At 35.7% G+C, this 25,329-nt stretch overlaps 1 protein-coding gene across 1 annotated transcript in view; it reads left to right on the top strand.

Annotated features, from left to right (window-relative positions):
* camk1da (calcium/calmodulin-dependent protein kinase 1Da) overlaps positions 1-25,329 on the top strand; it is a 56,526-nt gene that overhangs the window by 20,698 nt on the left and 10,499 nt on the right. The window contains exons 2-4 of the mRNA XM_026226925.1: positions 16,247-16,378; positions 21,203-21,277; positions 25,186-25,324. Coding sequence (XP_026082710.1) covers positions 16,247-16,378; positions 21,203-21,277; positions 25,186-25,324 — 346 coding nt within the window. The remainder of the gene's footprint in view (positions 1-16,246; positions 16,379-21,202; positions 21,278-25,185; positions 25,325-25,329) is intronic.

Below are 25,329 nucleotides of genomic sequence, written 5' to 3' on the forward strand. Positions count from 1 at the left end.
TTGCATTACAAAAAAACTTCAATTAACAGCTGGGCATAGATTGTGTTTGATGAAATTTCAGTGATTTATAGAACAACCCTCCAAACTTTTATCTAGCTCTGCGTGTGTGTGTGTGTGTGTGTGTGTGTGTGTGTGTGTGTGTAGCTCCATGACTCAGGGCTTTTTACTGAAATTACAGGCTTCTGCAACCCACTGGTCGTCATATGAGTCACGACCTTAGGGAAACGCAGACACAAACACACACACTCAAATCTCTGATCACACCTCGTCAGTCGCACCCACTCCCTTGTATTTGTGCCAACGGCCGTAAATGAGTGTCAGTATGAATCACACACCATTATAAACTTTTTCACTGTTAGTGTACGCAACAATGAAAACTTATTTGAAGCATGGGGCTGATCGATACACATGCGCACACACAGACTAATTTCTCAAACCTACAGGACTGCCTACCTGAACAGCACATTTAAGGCATCATAGATGCACTTAAAGCATAGGCTGCTTCAGACGTTAAAATATCTTTAAGATACCTTGTTTTGCCCGTATCGTAACAAGATAAAGAGATTAAAGCTATCTTTTCCATGTAAATCTTAGATTTTATCTGAATCTGCAAAAAGGAACAAGCAACAGGACCTTTTAGATTTTTTTATTGGATAGGGCATCTCCGCCCCCAGTGAAATCTCATTGGTCCTATTCTGCTCCTTTTGACTGTATATTAGACAATAAAAATCAGATGTTTCCTTTGGAGAGAAGGTACTGTATAGTGACCAAGATGGCTGATGAATTGAGAGAAATGTTGCTATAAAATAGGATTATATTGTGTTTGTATATTACATATTTAGCTAAGCGACATGCTAATATTAAACTTTTGGAATCAAATGTGGTTGTGTCACTCATAATGCTTGAATATCGTTATTTTGTGTGGTATGGAGTTGTGGTCTATGTAGAGTGCATGTTTCAGCTCAGTTTGATGTGGTAACAACAACCTTAAAACTGGTTTTATTGAAGTCAGACTAGTAGTTAATCTGTATAAATCAATCTGACAAATTAGTTAACACCAGCAAAAGTCATTCTTAAAGGCAGAGATGTATAGTAACGAAGTAGAACTACTTCACTACTGTACTTTTGCTTCACGCTAAATCACACATGCGCAGTATCATCAGCTCCTCGGTTCACGAATCGGACAGAAACGGTTCTTGACTCGTGAACGAGTCATTATCTGGCTCGGCTCGGTGTTCATCTTCAGTTCTCTCTTCACATCAGTTCAGTCAGTGTACTGTTTGAGTCAATGAATTACTCCGGGATATTGGTTTGTTTTAACTCAGAGGGAGTGTCAGACACATTAAACAAGTTAACAGCTTAATTCATCTGTGGATTAATGCGTATTAGAGACGCGAACTGTTTAAAACGATTCAGTTCGATTTGGTGGACTGTTTAAAAAAGATCCGGTTACATCGAATGATTCGTTGGCGAACCAGATATCACAAACTGCTTTGTTTTTAACTGTCTTACAACAGACACTGAAGAGAAGACAATGCTGAATAAAGTCTAGTTTTTGCTATTTTTGGACCAAAATGTATTTTCGATGCTTCAAAAAATTCTAAATGACCCTCTGATGTCTTACAGGTTTGAAACAACATGAGGGTAAGTTATTAATGACATCATTTTGCAAATTGGGCTAACTAACCCTAGTAACCGTTTTTTGTTTACAAGAAGTTACAGTCAAAGGAATTGTGATTGTCCTTTAGGTTAATCATTTGAAATAGTAAAAACAATATGTTCAAACTTTTGACTACTTTCTTTAATAGCTACATAACACAATACTTCTACTTTTACTTTCAGTACTTGAGTAGTACATTTTAAAATAGACTACTTGCAATACTTAAGTACAAAAAATGTTGAATACTTTAGTACTTCTACTTAAGTGTGGTGCTTAAAGAGCACTTCTACTTCTACTCAAGTCACTTTTTTGATAGAGCACTTGTACTTTTACTCAAGTATGGTTCTCTAGTACTTTATACATCTCTGCTTAAAGGTAAGATGGAGTAGAGATAAATCATTTAAATGCTTACCACAGTTTTCTTACGTAAACCGTAGCCAGTATGACAGTGCACTAGGTTTGAGATCAGAGCTCCAGTCTCATATTTCTATGCACTCACTGTGATGAAATCCAGAAATGATATGCTATAGTTTCTCCAGGAGCATGAAATACAGTATGCAGAAAGGCTTTCTCATTAAACACTGCATGGCTCGTTCTCTTTAGCTATGAACAGAAGGATGTCAGTTCCCTTGCCATTACTAAAGGAAGGGTGATACATTATTTCGGACAGTTATACATCAATAAAGCATCTCACTGCTACAGCTGCAAGGTTTCCTAGCAACAGGCGTGCAGGGGTGCTTTGATCTGATCCGAACATTCCAAATGTTATTTGAATATTTGAAATGTTTTCGAAACATTCCAAAAACATTTTTCTGTAGATATTAGAACAACTAATTAATGTCAACTACAGATACATGCTCACGAATGTCTAAATGTGAACGGATCAGTGGTTGAATTGCACTCATCCATCAAAGCTGTTGATGCTTCCAACAGATCATTTATTTTTGCAGTGCAGACTATTGATCGCTGCAGGCAAAGAAACCAATTGAAACGATTATTTGTTGGAAGTTAATAAATTATGGGTTCAGTGTGCCTTTGTGTGTGTTTGTTAGTTTCGGGGTTTGGTTGATAAATTGCTGGGTTAGACAACTTATAGGAATAGTTCACCCAATAATTAAACTCTGCTGAAAATTCACTCACCCTCAGGCTATCCAAGATTTAGAGGAGTTTGTTTCTTCATTGGAATAGATTTTAATTTAGCATTGTATCACTTGCTCACTAATGGATCCTTTGCAGTGAATGGGTGCCATGAGAATGAGAATCCAAAGAGCTGATAAAAAGTAATCCAGTCAATCAAATAATATCTTGTAAAGCAAAATACTGCATGTTTGTAAGGAACAAATCCATCATTATGAAATTTTTAACTTAAAACTGTTGCTTAAAATAAGAGTCCTCTGTCAATAATATTGCTTTATCCAAAGTTATGTTGTCTGAATCAGGAGAGAAATAAGCACAGATCAAGCATTGTTCACAAGCAAAAACAGTTCTAAACACCTATGTCAGTGGATTTTGATGTGAGAAGACAATGGAGGATTTTTTATTTATCTTATTTATAAATAAAAAAATTTAGTAGAGGAACCATTATTATGGACTTTGTTTAAAACACCTAATGATGGATTTGTTTCTTACAAACTTTTTGCTTCAAGACATTAACTGATGGACTATAGTCGTGTGGAATACCTGTGGATTTTTTGTGATGTTTTTATCAGTTGTTTTGACTCTCATTCTGTTGGCATACAGTATTAACTGCAGAGCATCGTCTCAATAAGACAGTTTCTGCACCCTCAAACACAGCATTTTCCTGCAGGTTATGTTGTTAATTTAGATCTTCCCTGGGATTATTTGTTTATTTGGCATCTAGTGTGAGAATTCAGCACCACACAGTATGTGTTAATAGTTTTTACTACATATTCCAACCTAAGCTGTAATTGCTGCCGTGGGAACAGCACTATTGAATTTTTGATGGGTGTTGTGCTTGTGGGTCTTTGGGCTGATGTAAACGTTCATCTAATCTTCTAGCTTGTGTATGTGTGCTTGTACACATTCACATGATCATTGACTCTAAATCTTCACAGCTCCTGCGTCAGCATAACCTCTGTGCAGAAGGACTCTGATTAAACTATAGATTCAATATTTACTACCTGTCATGTGATTATGCTATCTCATCCACTGGAAGTGCAAGCATTCCCGGGGGAAATCAAATGTGCACCAATCCATTCACTAATTCACAAGATCTTCTGGTAAATTAACCCCTTCATCACCTTGTCAATAGTTTTTGCTACATATTCCAACCTAGACTATAATTGCACACATGTAGATGCTGAAATGTTTACTAGCAATCCTTTTAAAAAAGTGCTTAAAACTATATTGTACAAACGTAGCGTATACTACACATCGGCTTTCCCATTTCCTCCTCTCTTAATGAGAAAAACTTCAAGTAAATTGTTTCTGTCAGGTTCTGATCTGATCTGATCTGTTAATCTGAGCGGGGGTCAGATAGAAAAGAGGAAGTGGTTTAGTGCTGTGCTGAGATTATCTCAGCAAGTGCAGCTAATCTAGTATGGATGTAACTTTTACTTTTAACATGAGAAGCAGAGCATTATCTTTCTGTCAGGTTTTGTGAGACTTTGGAACCACGTCCAAACCAACCCTTGGGCTTATAGTTTGACACACACCCACACATACACACACTCAGGGAGAGAGATGCATACTGTAATCATATTCAGCAGTATTTTCAGGACGAGATACAGCTGTTGGTTTTATGGAGGCAGTGTATAGAAGTGACTTTAAAACACTCACAGGATGCTGTGCACAAACAACCTCTGCTTAATTCAAAGTTGTGCATTTGCACCTGCGTTTTAATAGGAAATCAGACAGCTCTAAACAAGAGATTGAGGCTTAGGCAATCAATTGCACTGGATTTCTGCTCTTGCTTTAATTTCATTTGGCACTGGGAGTGATTCCTTTAACATCAAACGGAATGGCGATTTGTTGTGGAAAAACGCTTACGAATACTTAAAGCAGAAAATAATTGAAACAAGCCATTGTATCTCCAATGGTAATTTGCAAAGCAGTTTTTGAATTTGCTAAATAATGTAGTCCTTGGAGAATGAGTACTGTTTTATGCCCTCGGTTTCTCATTTCTAAGGCTTTTCATGTTCACTTGAGCAGTTGCTAGTTGATTACATCATCAGTCTCTCCATGTACCCTTCTTAAGAGTGCTTTAACAAAACGGATTTGAACTGAAGGGTCAAACAAAGGGAAGCGTTCTACGATGCATGAATAACCAAATTTACCATTCGTTGCAACATTTATTGAGATCAGGTTAATGAGTGACTGGGGAATGTGCAGAAACTGATATATTTTGCAGCAGAAAAGAAGTCATTATTCATCTGTATCTTAAATCGAGATTTTACTGCATATATTGATAATACTACTGAAAATGACGTTTGTTAGCATATTTCCATATTGGGTACTTTGAAGAAGCATTTTTAGGATATTGCATAATTGTTCATTTTTTTAATTTCATGTTAAGTTTATTCATGTCTGGTTTAATGTAATTAATATTAAATTATTTGTTTTTATGAAGTCAGCTGTTTGCAGAATAGCATAACACTGTTAGTAAACACACTGTGCACACTGTGCATGGTATTTACATTTTCTGTATGCATGCAATATATATGTCCTACTACATTTGAAAAAAAGTGCAGAATAAAAAAACAAACTGGGTAGAATTTTGTATCCCACAAACCAAAACTACCAATTTGACATTTCAAGTGTAATGACTGATTTGGAAGTAATATCATACATTTTAAAATCTCATTATACATTTTGGATACCAAAACAAAATTGGTCTAAAATAAAAAATAAGAATATAAAATAATATGAATTTATAACTGGATGACATTTACCAAATTAAACACACATGTAATGAGATATTTGTGGAGACACACGTGTGTTGAAGTGTTTATTGCTTCATTGTGTACTGTTTTTAATAAATAGTATCCAAAAACATTCCATTAAACAGAAATAGAATTAAAAATTTGTAAAACTATTTTCTATTTAAATCTATATTAATTTTTTTTAAAAATGTTATTCTTTTGATAGAAAAGCTGTCTTCAGCATCACACAATCCTTCAGAAATCATTTCTAATATGCTTTTTTGATTCTCTAAAAAAAAAAAGGAATTATTATTTTCAGTGTTGAAAACAAGTGTGCGCTGCTTAATATTTTTGTGGAAACCGTAATATATATTTTTTCCAGGATTCTTTGACAAATAAAAAGTTAAAAAGAAAACTCTTATTTAAAATATAAATCACTGTATATGGCTTTATTGTCAGTCAGTCTTGTTCAATTTAAAGGTGCCATATGCAAAAATTGAGGTAAAAATATCCATAACATGACCTACACGCATCAAAAGAATGAGAAGAAATAAGGGCGATGATGTCATTAAAAAAAATGTAAAGTTATAGTGCTGCAGAGATATCAACCTTAATTAGCATTAGCATTACTAGCCCCGGCCCGACAGGTGTCGTAATACCAGTTTCGGCCATGGGAGGCGGTATGCGGGCAACATAACCACCAGCCAACCTGCAATACACGAATAACTCGCACGGCTTGTCGGCGTGCCTGAACCTGATGTAAATCATGTGGAAAGTACAGCCCAGTACTTCATTTCAGTTCAGGGAAGAGAGAGAAAGGATGACTCAAGCCCTTGGCAAGAGACCACCACCCGCTACAGGGAAACAACCGCGCTCGGAATCACAAATAAAATCCGATAAGAAAAGGAGCCGAACCAGAGTAAACATCGGCACTGCTTTTAATCGCTGGAGACAACTGATGGACCTGAAAGAAATGAGGTTCGACTCCGAACTTGCAACATTTCTTTTGGATTGGTAAGTTAGATGCTGTTAGTATTTCGCTAGAAGTTTGTTTTATATGTTTGTGTATTTGTTTTCGGGAAGTTATAACATAGAAATGTATCGAAGGCTGTTCGATAAACGTGCTAATGTTAGTGATGGCTAACCGTAGCTGCGTTTGATAATTAGCTAGCTATAACTTAACGTTACCCATTTTATTAAATCATAACTAACCTGCTCTGTCTAGTCTGTTGGTCTCAGTGTCCTTTGCTTCGTGGTTTTTCTGTGCGTGAAAAAATTGATGTGTGGCGTGAAAGCGTGTGAAAAGAGTCAATTGCGTGTGTCTCACGGTGAATGCTTGAGAGTTGGCACATTAGTTCCCAAGCAGAATAAAGGACAGGTTGATTATTGCTGTTTAGTGTTTGTATTAATATATGATGTGTCCCTGTTTGCGTACAGGCATAAAAAATTAATTAAAAGTGATACGTGGACCTAGGTGTCTGAGATTGTTCATTTTAAGTAAAGGATCCTAATATTTTGTCCACAACAATATTTAATGAGGTTAACTTATAACTCCTTGTGGTTAGTCTGCACGAGATCAACAAGCTTGTTTGCTTTGCGGCCGCTTTAAATACAAAATAAGCATTCGATCTACGTTAGAGTGTCTGAGCGCTCACAAATCTTTCTGCAGCGTCGTGAGCAGAGCGGCAAGAGTGATTTTTGACGCTCTCGACGCCGGCGGTGTGAACGCACAGTTAGGCTTCGGCTATGGCTGTAGTGTTGTTGTGAAAGTAGGGGCGGAGCATAGAGACTATGCCGTTTCTCGTTTGTTACTCTAGAGTAGACCAATTCACTTTATTGAGGCATACTGCCCCCATCTGGTATGGAATGTGGAGTATGACTTGATTTTTTTTGCCAAACATTACAGATGGCACCTTTAATGCATCCCTGTTGAATAAAATTATAAATTTCTAATTTTCAAAAAACGTACTGACCCCAATTTTGTACATCCTTCGGAGGACCAATGTGATTTGGGACCATTTGGGACTTTCATTTCAATGAAAGCTCATACAGATGGTTCCCTTTTTCACTTACATATATCTCAGCTGTGCTTTTCACTTAAGCTTGATGTTTTAACATGATTTATTTTTCTGATGCATAGTGTAATTAACATTCATTGAGGCCGTGTTAATCGTAACTCAATCCTGTCCTCTTTAAACCAGCTCTCATTGTCTGTCTATTTCTCTCTCCAGTTTAGGCAGTAATAAGTGGATGTTATGTGTATAATTTGTCAACCGTTCCCTAGAGGAGAATGCAGCGGTGCAGAAACCCTTCCAGCGAGGATGTGCGACGTTTGCGCACTCATGAGTCATTGACTGACAGTCACAGTGGCTCCGTTCCCTCCCGTATGAGCACTTATCGATGCATATTGACATACAATTTCCTCAGCAGCGGTCTAACACACACATACATGCATACACAAATAGCACCAGGAAACTCCATAGCATTATTTCCACACAAATCACAGTGGCAGTGGAGCCTTGCTGACAAAATACTAGTGATTCGACACAAGCCGGGCCGCTGCCCTCGTTTCAGAAGCACAAATTGAAGCACATTTCAAAACACACAAACTCATTTTTCTTCTCGCTTGTTTGCTACCCTCTCTCTGCACTTTTGGATACAGAAATGATATGCCTGGTGTTTTATATTTGTGTCTGTGTGTTTGCTTGTGGTCTTGCTGGTTTGGCTATATCTAGTTTGATTATGATTCGGCGAGCCTGTCTCAACACGCCTGCCACGTGCACAGGCAATAAAAAACACACATGCTTGATTACATCTGACAGGTAGAGGCTCTCGCATATCATATAAATCTACCTCATGTCGTTCTCTCACCTGTGGCCTGAAATTAATGTCATTTATGGAGTGAGTGCGCGCGTGTGTGTGTGTGTGTGTTCAGCTGCAGTGGCGATGCATGTTGGTGGATTCATTCACATTTTCTCTTCAGCGTTCATTCATCACGATTTGCTCTCCCGCTACGTGCCATGCTCCCTGTCGTCTCACCCCTCCTTTCCTCCCTGGCTTCCTGTCTCCATCTCGATTTCCATTTTTCATTTTCATTAAATTTGAGATGTGTCATTTTCATTACGGTTTCATTTATGGTGCTTTGCAAAGGCACTGCATCACTATTACAACTGTGTTAGGAATTCGAATAAGCTTATAATTGGTGGTTGACGCTAATATTTAGAGAACAAAGTGGTTTTGTATATATATATATATATATAGTTAATCAAAACTAACAGTAAAAACAAAAAAATCTTCATTACATTAAGATTTAACTACTGTAAAATGGAAATAAAAATGTATAAAAACTAAACAGGCATAAAAAATAAACACAAAAACATTCAAATTAAAAATGTGAATTCTCTTGGCGATATGCATTATTAATTATCAAGCCACAAAAAAAGCTTAAAGCTTATGCTCCTTCCTGCTCCTTTTCAGACATGTATAAGTTAAAATTGTTTTGTACTGTGTCATATTGTTTTTGTTTTGTTTATTAGTTTTGATTGTATTCATTTAAATTGTATTTATTTATTTATTTATTTAAATAAAGTCTTAAATCAAATCAAAAACAACATAAAACTAAAAATATAATATATAGTAATATAATAAAATATCAAAATAAAAACTAATTCAAAATACTAAGAATTTCTCAGCTAATATACAAAAATAACACTGTTTTACAGTAAAAATAGTGTGATTTATATGACACCAAATAAAATGTACACAAAACTGCTCAATTTAAATACATACATGTATAAATATTAATTATAAATTTACACAATATGTACTTAAAATTCACTGAGAGGTGTGCATTATTCATTAAGGTTATACATTTACTTACTGTAGGTGAAAATCTTCTGTTAATCAGGCTCAATTACTAAATCAACACAATCTCACAAAATTGGCCATATTGGTTTATCAGGACCCCCACCTTTATTTCATCTCTGTTTTATTGACCGTACAATCACAGTATGCTGTCCTCCTCAACATTTGCTCTCTTTTGCTTTCTTCTACCTCTTTCCTTGCTGTGTGAAAGGCAAAACAGAGGTGATTGTTGCTGGGGAGCTTGTTAGCAGTCCAGCCTGAATCTGTCTTATGATTCATGTTGCATTGAACAGAGCTAAGAAATTATGACAGACTTAATCAGGGATTCATTCTGCAGAGTGTGTGTGTGTGTGTGTGTGTGTTGTGGATGGCATTTGCAAACTATTTCTATACTCAGTTCTGTATATTTAATCCCATCTTAGAGTATTCTTTCTTCAAACACACACATTCATATAGAAGCGGAAAAAAGAAAATGCTAAGCAAGTCAATCTCATAAAATCACATCTGGGTCATATTTCATTTCAAGATCAAAAGGCAAAAATTACAGGCTCACCGCAACAGTGTAGCACAGAGTACACAGGGCAGAACAAAAAGCATTGTCCGATCCTAGTCCACGAGAGTAGAAGCAAGCAGCAAGGCATAAAAGTATTTTTATATATATATATATATATATATATATATATATATATATATATATATATATATATATATATATATATATAAAGAGAGAGAGAGAGAGAGAGAGAAAACATAACTTGCTCTATGATATCCAATTATAAAATGTTTTCTTATTTTTTTAAATATGTTTTGAGATATGTTCTTGATCTACTTTGTAAGATTCAATCAAGAATCAACATGATAGAAGATATCAGAAACAGAAAGATGAGCTACATGCACACAAAAGCAACTATATATATATATATATATATATATATATATATATATATATATATATATATAGTTATTTATATATATATATCTTTCGGACTATAAGTCGCACCTGAGTATAAGTCGCATCAGTCCAAAAATACGTCACGATGAGGAAAAAAACATATATAAGTCGCACTGGACTATAAGTCACATTTATTCAGAAACAAGAACCAAGAGAAAACATTACCCTCTGCAGCCGCGAGAGGGCGCTCTGTTTTCAGTGTAGACTACAGGAGCACTGAACAGCATAGAGCGCTGTCAGAGATGTATAAAGTACTAGAGACGCAGACTTGAGTAAAAGTACAAGTGCTCTATCAAAAAAGTGACTTGAGTAGAAGTTGAAGTGCTCTTTAAGCACCACACTTAAGTAGAAGTACTAAAGTATTCAACATTTTTTGTACTTAAGTATTGCAAGTAGTCTATTTTAAAATGTACTACTCAAGTACTGAAAGTAAAAGTAGAAGTATTGTGTTATGTAGCTATTAAAGAAAGTAGTCAAAAGTTTGAACATATTGTTTTTACTATTTCAAATGATTAACCTAAAGGACAATCACAATTCCTTTGACTGTAACTTCTTGTAAACAAAAAAACGGTTACTAGGGTTATTTAGCCCAATTTGCAAAATTATGTCATTAATAACTTACCCTCATGTTGTTTCAAACCCGTAAGACATCAGAGGGTCATTTAGAATTTTTTGAAGCATCGAAAATACATTTTGGTCCAAAAATAGCAAAAACTATGACTTTGTTCAGCATTGTCTTCTCTTCCATGTCTGTTGTAAGACAGTTAAAAACAAAGCAGTTTGTGATATCCGGTTCGCGAATGAATCATTCGATGTAACCGGATATTTTTGAAACAGTTCACCAAATCGACCTGAATCGTTTTAAACGGTTTGCGTCTCCAATACGCATTAATCCAAAGATGAATGAAGCTGTTAACTTGTTTAATGTGTCTGACACTCCCTCTGAGTTCAAACAAACCAATATCCCGGAGTAATTCATTGACTCAAACAGTACACTGAAGCTGCGTCCGAAATCGAATACTGCGTACTGGGTACTACATTTGAATTTGAACGTACTACTCGACCGTTAGAAAAGTACGTTCTATATAGTATGAATGTGGGTAGTATGAATGGAATTCGGACGTACTACATCCGCCATGTTGACATTGTCACGTGACATACGTCGTCACAACAGCGCGTAAATTTAAAGAGCCCAATCTACTGAGCGAACATCGGTGATGTTTTTCGTTTTTCTTACCGCTTTCGTCTGCGTTTTTACGTCGTTTGAATTAACAATTCAAAGCAGGCGTCGGTCAGCTGTTCGCAGATCATGCCTTCGTTGACAGCTTGTAAATCCTTTACTAAATATAAATTTAGCTTTTAATTTTCTACCTCAGAATAACAGCAGCTACAGCTGTGAACAGAATGACAGCCTGATTTTATGTAAGGATATAAAGTAATTTATTGTAATAAATAAATACAAATAAAATTACACAAAACGAACATAAATTAATTAATAAACATGAATGAATGCTTAGACAAATACACACACACACACACACACACACACATAAATACACACAAATACATTATAGAAATATACACAGAAACACACATACACACATCACAATATATACATAAATACATACATAATATATACATTATAGACAATATACACACATATGTAAATACATATAGTTAGATATAGATATATCAGCAAGAAAATGTGTAACCTATTGAAATTCTATTCTAAAAAACAAAAACTACATATTAACAGACTGTGAACAGCGTCATACAGGCTGCTATCAATAATGGCCTTTGACATCCAAGAGCTGCATAAAATTGTGCACAGAATGAGCAGGTCAGGTCTGTCATGGGGATTTTGAGGAGGCTGATTGCCTTCTTCACCACAGATGACCTGGAGGCAGTGGAAGCAGTTTTCTTCTGGTAGCTGACACAATAGATGGCTGTCACATACAAATTGAACCTCCAGCAAGTGAAGCCTAATGTTATTTCAACAGGAAGCGGTTTCATTCTGTTCAGCTGCAGGTCACCACCATGGGAAGTACCTTGATATCTTTAAGTATCCTGGGTCTGTGTATGATGCCAGGGTGCTGAAGAACACTGGAGGCCTATCCACCTGCAGGAAAACACATCCTGGGAGATGGTGGGTATCCTTGTTTGAGTGCACACATCTGCCTCATCACAGCAGACAGAGAGCCTGAACAGAATCCTGCACAGCTTTGATTCAACACCAATGATGCTCATGCACAGAACATTGTTAGGAGAGCCTTCAGGATGATGAAGACCAGCTGTGCTCCATCTTCTTCTTCAAGGCCATGGAAGTGAGTCCTGCCTTTGTGCAGATGTTGTTGCATGCTGTGCAGTGCTCCACAACCTCCGTCTTCTGAATGAGGACATTGCGGATCCACAAATTGTAGAGGATCATGACGATGATACACTGGAACCCCAAAACACAGAAGTCAGCACAGGAGAGCATGTGCAGGACAATCTGACCACAGCTGTGTCCCACCAGATGACCGTGTGCAGCTCTTCAAGAGCAGGATTACCTGTAGGACAGTCGAACAGGTTAAGACTCTGCAAATCACTTCATGTTCTCATAGTGCTATTGTTTAAGCTTGTGTAAGTTGTGTAAGGTAATTTTAAGACTGTCAAATCAAGATATACATATATTAGTTATTTAAGAAATATAAATACTATAAAAAAATCACATAAATATGTATAAATACACATGTAAGTATTTAAATTTAAACGTGTGTGTATTTATATATTCAAATAAGTATATTACACTCATAACTGGGAATTCATATTACAGTTGAAAATGAAAATTTTACAATTTGAAAATCTAGAAACATATCACATAACATAGCATACCAACATATTTACAACAAGTTTAATTTTATAATATGTATTACTTTATCCCTGGGGTATATTTTAGAGTTCCACTGTTTTACACTCATTTTTGATTCCCAAATTTAAAGTCCTCATCTACAGTTACTGAAATGAAGCTGCTGAAGTTTATTTTCCTGACATTATTATAGAAACGTCTTAAGAAATTCCCTTTTGCTACTACTTTATGAAAATGTTAATGTGGTTTTGTCTGAAGCTTTGTGCTCTTATCCATGTAGAAATAAAAAATAAAAAAATAAATACATAAAGATAATAATTTGTATGGGTATTTCTCTAAAGTGTGGCACCCATTCTCAAGACAACATTCTTCAGATGTTAAAAAAACAACTGGAAACTGCTACAAAATCAGTGCACACAACTGCTTCAAAAGTTATTTGCTATTAAGTACTTTGCAACTGACAAAATAGCAACTGGAAATACCTGGAAATTCATATTGTAATAAAAAAAACAGCATAAATCAGTGATGATCCTAACATCAATGTAAAGAGTGTGTGTAGTTAAGATTAATTTTAATTTATATACTTACTGAATTATGCTTTCCAGTGAGTAGGGTTTCATCAGTGGATGAGAACAAGACTGTGTTCATCAGTCTCTGTAACATCAGAACAGGATTATACTGTAGCGCTGTAGACAGTAATGTTTTCTCTTGGTTCATTTCTCTTGGTTCATGTCAAATTAATTTTGATAAATAAGTCGCACCTGACTATAAGTCGCAGGACCAGCCAAACTATGAAAAAAAGTGTGACTGATAGTCCGGAAAATACGGTATTTTGTGTGACTTGCTAACATGAAGCCTCTGTGGCCACATGTCCAGTCATGCTGAAGAGTGTGTTTGGTGTATACAGCAGCAGCAGCATAGCAACAATGTGAGATTGCCTAAGCAAATATTCCCTAATTCTTTGCTCAGTGTTTTAAAAGCTTTTACGTGTGCTGACAGATGGCAGATGAGATGGGGATTTTCTCAGGGACCTCATCAGCAAATGGGTGTTCTCAAATCTCAGGCCACCCATCTCTACACACACACACACACACACACACATTGCGAATCATTACTTAATTCAACTGAACTCTGAGATGTGGTGGATATGTTTTAGTTTAAATGAAAAAGTAAAGGTCAGTAACCTTATACTGATCTCATTTTCAGTAAGCAGCAGTATATAAGCTCCAGGTGTGTTAGCTGTGTGAGCTCTATCAGAGACTAAGGGAAAAAAGAGGACCACTCGTAGATTAATGAATGGGAGAAATCACAGCCAATAAAATTCAGTACCACTTTCATGTTAACAAGGCAGGTTTTTTTTTTTTTTTACTGTGGCCATGTTGTAATATTTGTAATATATTACATGTACATTGACATGTTGTAATATATGGAAATGTGTATTTTTTTCCCTGATACAAAACAGTACTGGACCAGACTGAAAAATAAATTTTTAATGATATTTGAGCTAAAGAAGCAACATTTATGATCTCGTTGTCAGATTTTATTGCTGAATAAAAAACTATTGAAGAAAATGCTAGACAAACAGTTTCAGGATTTTTCCTCGTACAAATATAGAGCTTTACTTGTACATTACCTAAGACATAGCGGTAATAACGGTTACCAAGATGGTTGTTGAATAAACTGATTCAACTGACTCATTACAGTGCACTTCAGTTGAAATAAAAAATATACAATAATTATGCAAGTAGTAATATTATCCAGTACACTTGTTCCAGGTTTAGGCTTTCTGGAGTAAGCTGAGGTTCTGATCCTTGCTCAAGGGCATTGGCAATAACTTTAGCGAACTTAAAGAAAACTTTAACACCACTCTGCTGATGCCTTGCGAGCACTGGTGTTTCCTTCGGGAAATACAAATCTAGTTTGTAAATATATGTGTGTTTGTAGGGTCATTGTTGAATAGTGTATGAGAGCAGAGAGGACAACAGAAGGCTTTTAGCACCCGTGTGTAGATGCTGATGCCTGTAAACTACTTAATCACACTCAGTGCTTCAGAGACTGACCGGACAGTGAGCTACATTCAAAAGCTGAATATCGATTATTGTCTTCTGTAGAACTACTTTATTGCTGAATCTAATTTTTTTCATAACTAATGGTTTTTGCAACATTCAATGAATCGGTTCAATGTTGATTCAGTTAAGTTCAATCACACGTCGATGTTGCATAATTTATCAGTTCTGAACAAATAACCACTGAATCTGAACTGAACTGAATCAATATTGAACTGACTCACTGAATAATGATAATGTTGTCTTCTGTACAGATGTTTATATCGCAATCAAATTTGTTTCACAATTGATGAATTTTGCAACACTCAGGGCGATTGTTCATTGTTGATTCAATTCAGTTATAACATGCTAATGTTGTAAAATGTCAGTTAGGAAGGAATCAGAATAGCTGAATTTAATTTGTTTCATAATTGATGAATTTTACAACATCAACACATTAATTAACTGAATTTAACACAGAATAATAACATTATTGTCTTCTGGAGAAATGCTTATAGCTAAACTGAACTGGTTTCATGAGTAATTTTACACAGTTATTGAACTGTACCAACAATGAGCTGACTTTAAATAATGATGCTATAGTTTTTCAGTGCTGCTTTACAGCATAACATAAAAAATCTGCATTGTATGAAATGGTAAATTAATTAATGTGACTTGACTTCACTATAAAAACACTGTGGCCCAGAAGTCTTGGATCAGTTTAATTTATATGCATTTTTATAAAATTACTGCAGTATGCAGTATGGTACATAATGATTACTATATTCATAGAAAAAGACTACCATCATATTTACATGATCCAAAAACATGATATCAATGTTTGACAACACTAATATTTAATTTTTTGGCTGAATCATTGATTACGTTCAGCTGCATGCATTAACCTGTAGCATCCATCTAACACCATCAGTATTTCGCAACTCTTCTATCATAAATGAAGCCATAAACCCTCTTTTCTCCTGCTCTCTTTTAAAGGGGTGCGTTCTCAGAGGTGGTCCTGGCAGAGGAGAGGTCCACGGGAAAGATGTTTGCTGTGAAGTGCATCCCTAAAAAAGCGCTGAAGGGGAAGGAGACCAGCATCGAGAATGAGATTGCCGTTCTACGCAAGTGAGTTCCATTTCCCGTACCACACCTGTACCCATGGCAACAGCATCACCCCTCTCTTCCACACTCATTCTCTCAGTTTGCCAATTGATAGGAGCTTGTTTGCTTGAGGTTTGACCTCCAGTTACCTTGGTAACTGCGGTGCCCTCGTCCAGTTACAGCAGGGAAGCTCCCTCAGATGTTCTCTCTCCGTGAACCGTGTCCGTGAGTGTGGACAGAGGCTTGGAATGGAAAATAAGTGCATGCTTACTGCATACTGAACCCACACTATATACCGTTTGCTTCCTATTAGTATCAAAAGATAGTCTGCACAGCGATGAGTAGATTAAATCTTTTTGGAATAAATCCCATTTTATGTAAAAGAATGTTAAAAAAATTCAATAAAAACTCCGATTTTAGTGCAATAACACTGCTTTACAAAAGTTTGGGGTCTGTAAGATTTTTATTTTTAAAGAAATTAATACTTTTATTCAACAAGGATGCATTAAAATGATTAATATTTTGATATAATTTTGGGATCAAATTCAATAATATGTACAAATAATTTTTATAAAATAATAATCATAATTTTAAGCATAATTCATCCAATTTTAGTCCAATCACACACTGCCTTTCAAAGGTTTTGCATCAGCTGTTTAAAAAAAAATATATATATTACATATTAATAATTTTTTTCAGCTAGGATGCATTAAATTATTCAAAAGTGACAGTGAATACATTTATAATGTTTCTATGCAGAAATCATAAAAAAAATATTTCCACAAAAAATATTAAGCAGGACAATGGTTTTAAACGTTGATAATAAAAATAAAAAAATTTTGAGCATCAAATCAGCATATTAGAATGAACTGGAGTAATGATTCTGAAAATGTAGCCGTGCCATCACAAAAAAAAAAAAAGTAGAATGTAGTGTTACATATGTAGGAGGCCAAAGACTCCCTCATGAATATTAATTAGCTCGTGTTGACATTGCCAGGCAGTTTTACGCTTTTCAGTCCCTTGACCTAATTGATATTCATGAAGTGTTCCTCGCTGACTTGACATGGACACAACATCAGCTTTACCTTTATTAGATATTTAAATTGGTTATATTTACATAAATTAAAAACTGAAGTCCAATAATTAAAAAAAAAAATGTTATAAATATAAGTTTTGAATGTTATGTTAAAGTCACTTCAGTTTATCTTGACATGCTCTTTTTAAATGCAATCCAAAATAATTTTTTTAATGAAGTTAAATTAATGCATGGCCTATGAAAAGCTCATATTACAAATACATTAGAGAGTATGTCTGAATGTTAGATGTCTCTACGTTTAATCTTCTCTTTATTTCTGAATTTTATCACTGGTAATTTGCCCACTCTAGCTCAAAGAAAGCAAAGCAAAACAACCTCTCACATACAAGCAACAAGCTTAACACATTTCTCAGGTATTTTCCCACTGCCGGTGCAAATGAAAGCAGGTGTGTTCGGTGTGTGTGACATATGGTGTGTGACGGATGTTTCCCCTGAGACTCATCAGGAAAGGCTGCCTCTGGTTCTGACATGGGCTTCTGTTGTCACAGCGAATGTACCCTCTAGATCGGACACAATTTTGTCCTTCAAGTCTTGGTCTCCCTCATCTCGTATAATAGCAACCAAATGATTGACAGCTTGTCTGACATCTGGGTGATGCCATAGGCCTGTAATTAGATAGAGTAAGTTCACACATGAGCCAACGAACAACAGTGTGTTCGTTTCTTAATTGTCTGTTTGTCTTGCCTGCATATGTGGAAGATATTTCCTTCACATCTACAAGTGAGATAATGAGATACCCTCATAGGTTAGAGTTTAATCTTCGCAATACCCGCAGAGAATCGCTAGCGCACTCTCCCAGCATGCCTCAGAGTCATGCTGCCTAACTGACTAATGTTATGTTTAAATACTTAAGTCAATTCGATTTATCCAGACACGGGACTTGCTAACCCAGAGGGAAATTTTATTGCTCAAAGGCTGCTCTTTCTTAGCTCAAGAGATATAAGTGGGTTCTCATCAGGCGTGACGTGAAGTTTCCAGTCATAAATGTTTTAGTCCACACTAAAAGTGAAAATGCTGCATAAGGCAAAAGTCTCAGTCAGTCAAGAAATATTAAGATTATGGACCAATGAGATTTCATGGTGGGCGGGGCTACCCACGACACATCACATGTTATAGGTCAGGACAAAAAATAAGATTTACATGGAAGTGATAGCTGTTATTACTTGATTTGTTTAAATATTAGGTTTGTCTCATAAATGTCTCCTAAAATTTCTTAGGAGATACAAGAACAGAATCAAAACAGATAATTTTCATATAATGTTTCATACAATTTTACTATTTTTTCACAACACTGTGAAAAAAGAAGTTCACTTGAGCATACTTTTATTAAGAGACCTTAATATACTTTAGAATATATTTATGTGCAAACTCAATGTAATGTTTTCAGACACTTAATTGCATGTTAATAAACAATTGAAAGAAAATTGTAAAAAAAAAAAAAAAAATTACATTAATTGCAATTAGCTGAATTTTTAGAGTGTGTTTTATCCACTTGAGTAGCACTTACAGTATATATAGTACATCTTCATATGTAAACCTCCGTTTGCTGTCAATTTCGGTCTTGGAGAGGCAATTTAGACTAGGAATATAGTTTGTCCAAATTGTCCAAACATTTTCATTTTTGGCTGAACTTGTGTATTTTCTTTAATGAGAATGAGTCTCACTCCACATCAGATAATGTGAATGCTGAAGTGAATCACTTATAACTTAAAAGCACCTGGCACAAAAGAAAGTGAGATGCAGCTTTCAGCAGTAAATAGCTAGTCATTCTACCTTTTTTATTGCTAAATGATTTCTTTTTATTGGCACTCAGCGGTGTGTTTTTGTGAAATAATGGAAAAGAGAGTGTTTTTTTTTTTGTTCCTTGTTCTGCTTTCACCCCATTCCTAAGTGCGTTTTCCTCTTGAATCAAAAGAGAAGATGGTTTCAGAGGCAGCGAATGAGTCGTGCTACAGCTTCTGCCCACTCACTGCTGAAGGAGAGAGAGAGAGAGAGAAACAGACAGAGGGAAGAAGCAGCGAACGCATCAAAGAGGGATATTAAGCCATTGAATGGCTTTGTAATCCTCCAGCAGACAGGTTTTCCATAATCAGTTTTGAAAAATCAATACGTCAAAGGGCAAATCGACCTACAGGTTTCGTTTGAGAAGAAAAAGCAGAGCATGTCTTTGTTTATTCATTTGTTTCCAAAGCTAACGTTTTAATATGCTGCATCAGAGGTGACTCTCAGTTCATTGAATCGTGAATCGATAGGAAACCACTCGATGAAACCACTAAATGAATCACTCTCAGATTTATCCATTCCTCACTGACTCTTTTATATAATAAACTACAATACAAGGAGCATTTCTGACAAAAACGAACACCTGCTGGCTGCTTGGAGGCGTTTTACTGCAGTCTTTTATTTTGCATTTCTCTGAACTGAAACCTTTTTCTGTTTTATTCGGGCTCAGACAGCGGTGAGCACCAATGAAAGGGGCGTTTCTGAGATGATTGCCCCTTACCTGTAGGGATCAACCTTTTCTGAACATATGCATGTACAAAGAGAGTTAATTATAGGAAACTGAGGTGGGGGGGGGGTACAAATGTATTATCTGTACTCGTTGATGTCCATTATGAGCGAGTGTGCGCGCGTGCGTCTTGTTATTGTCCACTCACTTGCGTCATTGCCTGGCCTGTTATCATGTGCCAGTTGGACTCACTGATCAGAATTCACTTAAAATGCAACGCTAATGTGTATACACACAGCCGCTGTGACTGTGTTACCATGACGAGAGAAGAGCGAGATGTTCACTGCAGGGAAGGAGGGGAGAAGAAAAAAAATATATTGCCAGTTGATATGATAGAGATGAAAACGCTACTTTTTAAAGCAGGAACCCTAATAGCATCCATTAGATGACAATTAGACTAGCTGTAAATGTAAATGCTTTAGAGTCTTCAAAAGCCATTTAGTCATTTGTTTTGGCACATGTCAATATACTGTATGTCCATAAAAAAGTAAATTAAATTAAAATGTTAATTACCTCAACCTGAAATGCATGTACAAATATATGTGTAGTGAATGTTAATTTCAAAGATAAAAACATACTTGCTAGTGCATGCAAGTTCATAGGATAAAACTTGGCAGTGTTTATTGTACATTACATGGGTTTATGAAAATGTGCACCACTGAAGTATTCACATGCTTATGAGAAGATCCAGAATGTTCCACGCTGTTAAATTAACTACCTAAAATCGAGCCAGATTGCAGCAAACACTTGCATAAAAATAAACGCTAAATGCATATTTTTTAAATTGCAATTATAGCTGAGCCTGCCTTCACAAAGTTTTATTATATATATATATATATATATATATATATATATATATATATATATATATATATATATATATATATATATATATATATATATATATATATATATCTATATATAGATAGATAGATACATATACACACACATATACATACATACATATAATAAAACTTATGAGTGTGTTAGATGTATTTTTTACATTTTTATCCATTTTACACAGAATGGTCTCCCTTTATAATGATAAATAATTAATTAAATTTGAATGTACTTTTTTGCAATTTATCAAATTTTTAACTGTTTTACACCATTTGAAAACAGTATACATGAATATTCACAAAAACACAATTTTTATGCCATGTTTCCATTTAGATGAAAAGATTAATATTGTTATTAAACATATCTATGCATTTAAATAATATTTATGCATTTTGTTTTGCAGAATTAAACATGAGAACATAGTGGCGTTGGAGGACATCTATGAAAGCTCCAATCACCTCTACCTAATAATGCAGCTGTGAGTATGTTCGACGCTTACACAGTTACCCACAATGCACAATGTGCTCATGACTTCCTGTTCATTATATGGACATTTTGAATACGTATTTCATTTATTTGAAACAGAAATCTTTTGAAATATCAAATGTCTTTACTGTCCCTTTTGATGGCATCTGTGGTCCATGAATTTCTGCCATTTCAGAACTGAGGGAACCATGACTTTTATATACACTAATACCACCCACATCATCTTCTCCTTATCAGTATTCAGCATCCCAGCGGGGGCATCGCTAACTCATTTCCAATGCGAAGAGGTTAGCCCATCATAACGGAGGTCATTTACATACTGAAGTCTTAAAAGTACAGTAACAAAAAAGGCCTGTTTGAGTGAAAGGGTCAAAGAGAAGGTGGAAAGTGATAATGTAAAACTAAATTACCACAAGAAACCTTGACAGACAGCTCTGTTGCTCATCTTTATGTAATCTTCAGACATTTCTGCGCTTAAAAACGCTGTATTTTGTGTTTTTACTCTTTGATTAAACAGCAGTTGACAGTCTGACCTCTTGCTCAAGTATTAAAGTGACTTGTGTACCGTCCTTCACTTCAGCTCTGTTTCGATGAGCTTAATGTTCTGACACATGAATGCACAAAAAATGAATCTGTAAAGCGATAAGAAAAAAGGATGACACAGTGGGCCACGGCCCAGATCACAGTGAACTGGAAGATGAAGAATGTGGATCTGGATAGAGAGGAAGAGAGAGGGTGGCATTCTGGTGAGTTGGCTGAGTGCTGCTGTATGATTGCTGACGTAGAAGCGTTGCGTAACATCGGTGATGGGTAGCAGAATGTCCATGTCTGTCCAGCACTGCAATAACACACACACACACGCACACACACACACACAGTTAACTTAATGTAAGGGGAGCATATAGTGTGTGTATCATATGCATTTAATTTCTTGCTATTAAATAAATAAAGACTGAAAAAAGTATTTATGTGTTTTCAGAGCATGTTCAATTTTGTTATGAGCAATGCATGTTAGCTAGTGAAATGGCATTAAAAAAGGATAAATAAAATTAATATTTTAATTCATGCATCAAAAGTGTCATTAAATAATGTTGTGAAAGATTCCCATTTCAAATAAATGCTGTTCTTTTCAGTATCAGTTTCCACAAAAATAGCACAACTGCACAAAAGCAAAAGCAGCACAACCTTTTTTCAGCACTGACAATCAGATATGGTTTTTGAGAAGCAAATCAGAATATTAGACTGATTTCTAAAGGATCATGTGACACTGCATCCTAGGAATAAATTGCATTTTAAAATATATACAATAAGAAAACATTTATTCTAAATTATAAAAATAATATTTGAGATTAATATTGTTTTTGCTGTGTTTGTGATGAAATAAATGAAGACATGGTGAATATAAACTTTTTTAAACAGAAGTATATTTCCAAGTTATAAATTAGTTATTCTGTTTAAATTTGTATATTATTTGAGCTAAATAAAGTCATTTTAGGTGTTACATTGTCATATGAACTGTACAATTAGATACAACTTAACACAGAAATGGTTCATTGTTAACGTGCATATTAGTTACATCTTGTGAGTATTTTAACACTTCCATTGTAAGTGCTTAACTGTAACTCAGCTTTTAATTATTTATTTATTAAGTAAAAGAGGCATGAATTCAAATAGTTTTTTGTGCTGATCAACATAATGCTATAGATTAACTTGACTTGTATTGATCCTGGAATAATCTTCACATAGAGGTCATTTATGATGTTGCTTCCCTGTGGATTGTGTATTCGAAAACTCAAATGATTGTGTCCATATATGTAAATAAGAAAAGTGAGTGCATGGACAACAGTACTTTATCCATCGGGAATTGACATGATCGTGGAAAGTGGTTTCTATGACAGGTGGTTGCAGGCGAGGGGTTGCTGACGTCAGCCAAAAGGAAATTCAGTTCAGGGACGGAGCCTGTTATTACATTTTCATGAGAGATTACGAAGACAACAGCATTCAAGCATAAACAGGGTCAATTCTGATTTCATTTCAACTTTAAATGCTGATGATGCGGAGACGAGAGGGAAGTTAGGCGGATTAGAGGAAACAAACATTTATTTTCCGTCCTCATCTCGCCCCTGGAAACCGCATTAGAATTTGAATTCCAGAGTGTTAATTTGATAGTTGGCCAGGAGCCTGCCCCTCTTTTCCCTGTTAATAGGTTGTGCCGAGTGTGTGTATGTGTGTGTTACTGAGAGAAACATGAAGAACATTTTGGCATATGGTGTTGAGATGAATATTTAAACAGTACCAATCTGCTTTCTGTATGATCTCACAGATGCCGTTTAGAAACTCTTTTCATAATTCACTCTTCACATAAGTGTGTGTGCAAGTGTGATTCAATCAGATATGGACTGTGTTCTTCATGCATGTTAGATCCTGAGGCACTGCTGCACAGTATGACACGATTTACGGCAGTGGAACGAGAGATATGAGGACTATATGAGGACAGAGAGAAAGGGACGGCCCAAGGGTGTCTACACACTGCAGCAGAGAGCGCTGTAAATCCATTGACTACAACTGAAATGGTGCATCATGAGGATGTAAAGAAGGAGTGTTCAATTAAAGTCCAAAAGGTCTCTATGGTTTCCTTCCCTGCAAAAGTCCATATAATCATAACTCTCACTGGCAGGAGTCAATAAGGCTTGGAAATGAAATAAGCAGTTTGCACTGAAGGAATATATATTGTAAATTGTAAGACTGGCCGCAGGAGTGCTTTGTAAAAATAAGAAATAATCCTACATGCACTCTTAAAAATAAAGGTTCCAACAGGCAACCTTTTTGCAATGATATTGTAGAACCACCATTTTTGGTTGCCCAAAGAACCTTTTAGAGAACAGTTCTTAAAAGAAGGAGAAAAAAAGGGGAACATTTAACAGTCCGAAGAACCTGTTTCCATTATAAAGAAACGTTTTGTCATATGAAAATGTTCTTTATATAACCATCAATGCAAATAAAGAATTTTATTTTTAAGAGTGCAGTCAAAATGGTCTCCAAAACTGCTGCTTCATCCAGTATAAACTTGAAAAGGTGCAAATGTGCATTTGCTACCTTAAGGAGCCATTTCTAATGGGTAGATCAACTTGATTTTCATCAGAAACTGGTTTTCATGGACAATTTTGCACATTAATGTTTGTTTCAACTGCGGCCTACATATAGATCAAATCAAAAGATAAATTAGGCTGCACGAAAAAAAGAGTTATATAATGTATATTTTGTGTGCCTATATGCATCAAAGGGCAATGCATCCATTTTTTTAAGTCAATCACTATAAAGACTATGTACAAAAGCGAGTGTATCTCCATCCAGAAGGGGGTGCTATAGTCTTAGTAGTTTGAAAACAACCCCTGCTCAGACCACGCCAAGTCCATCCTCCGACTTTTAATAAGCAGCATTAATGTGCTCTGAAAAGCTGCACGTCTACACTCTCCAGCTTTGAGCTTACATTTGCCTAATTGCATGTAGTAGAGTTTTCATTTACATAAAAATGACTAGCTAATGCAGGCGTAGGAGATCAAGAGGCCAAACGTCATTGAGTTCTTTGCCGAGGCTCCATTGTGTGATGGCTTGGTCTCTGCACTTACAAGGACGAGATAAAGTCTTTTCCCCCGTGTATTCAGATCAGTTACACTGTGATGGGTTTCTCTGATCCGAGTCGACATGCAGCACCCCCTACAGGGGAGTTCACATCAATTACAGCCCTGCAATTGTGCTGTATATTAGGACACACATTTCTGCTAGTATTTTTCATATGTAACTAAACATTTAAATGTATATTTTAATATGGAATTTGTTTTTTTAGTGGTCTCTCTGCTCTTTGTTGTGGTCTTTCTATCATTTTCTGTCTATTTGCAGTGTGTCTGGAGGCGAGTTGTTCGACCGGATCGTGGAGAAAGGTTTCTACACGGAGAAAGATGCCAGTACGCTTATCAGACAAGTACTAGATGCTGTAAACTACCTCCACAGTATGGGAATCGTACACAGAGATCTAAAGGTGAA

This window comes from Carassius auratus, chromosome 4 (genome assembly GCF_003368295.1).
Source record: "Carassius auratus strain Wakin chromosome 4, ASM336829v1, whole genome shotgun sequence".
Classification (NCBI taxonomy): Eukaryota; Metazoa; Chordata; class Actinopteri; order Cypriniformes; family Cyprinidae; genus Carassius; species Carassius auratus.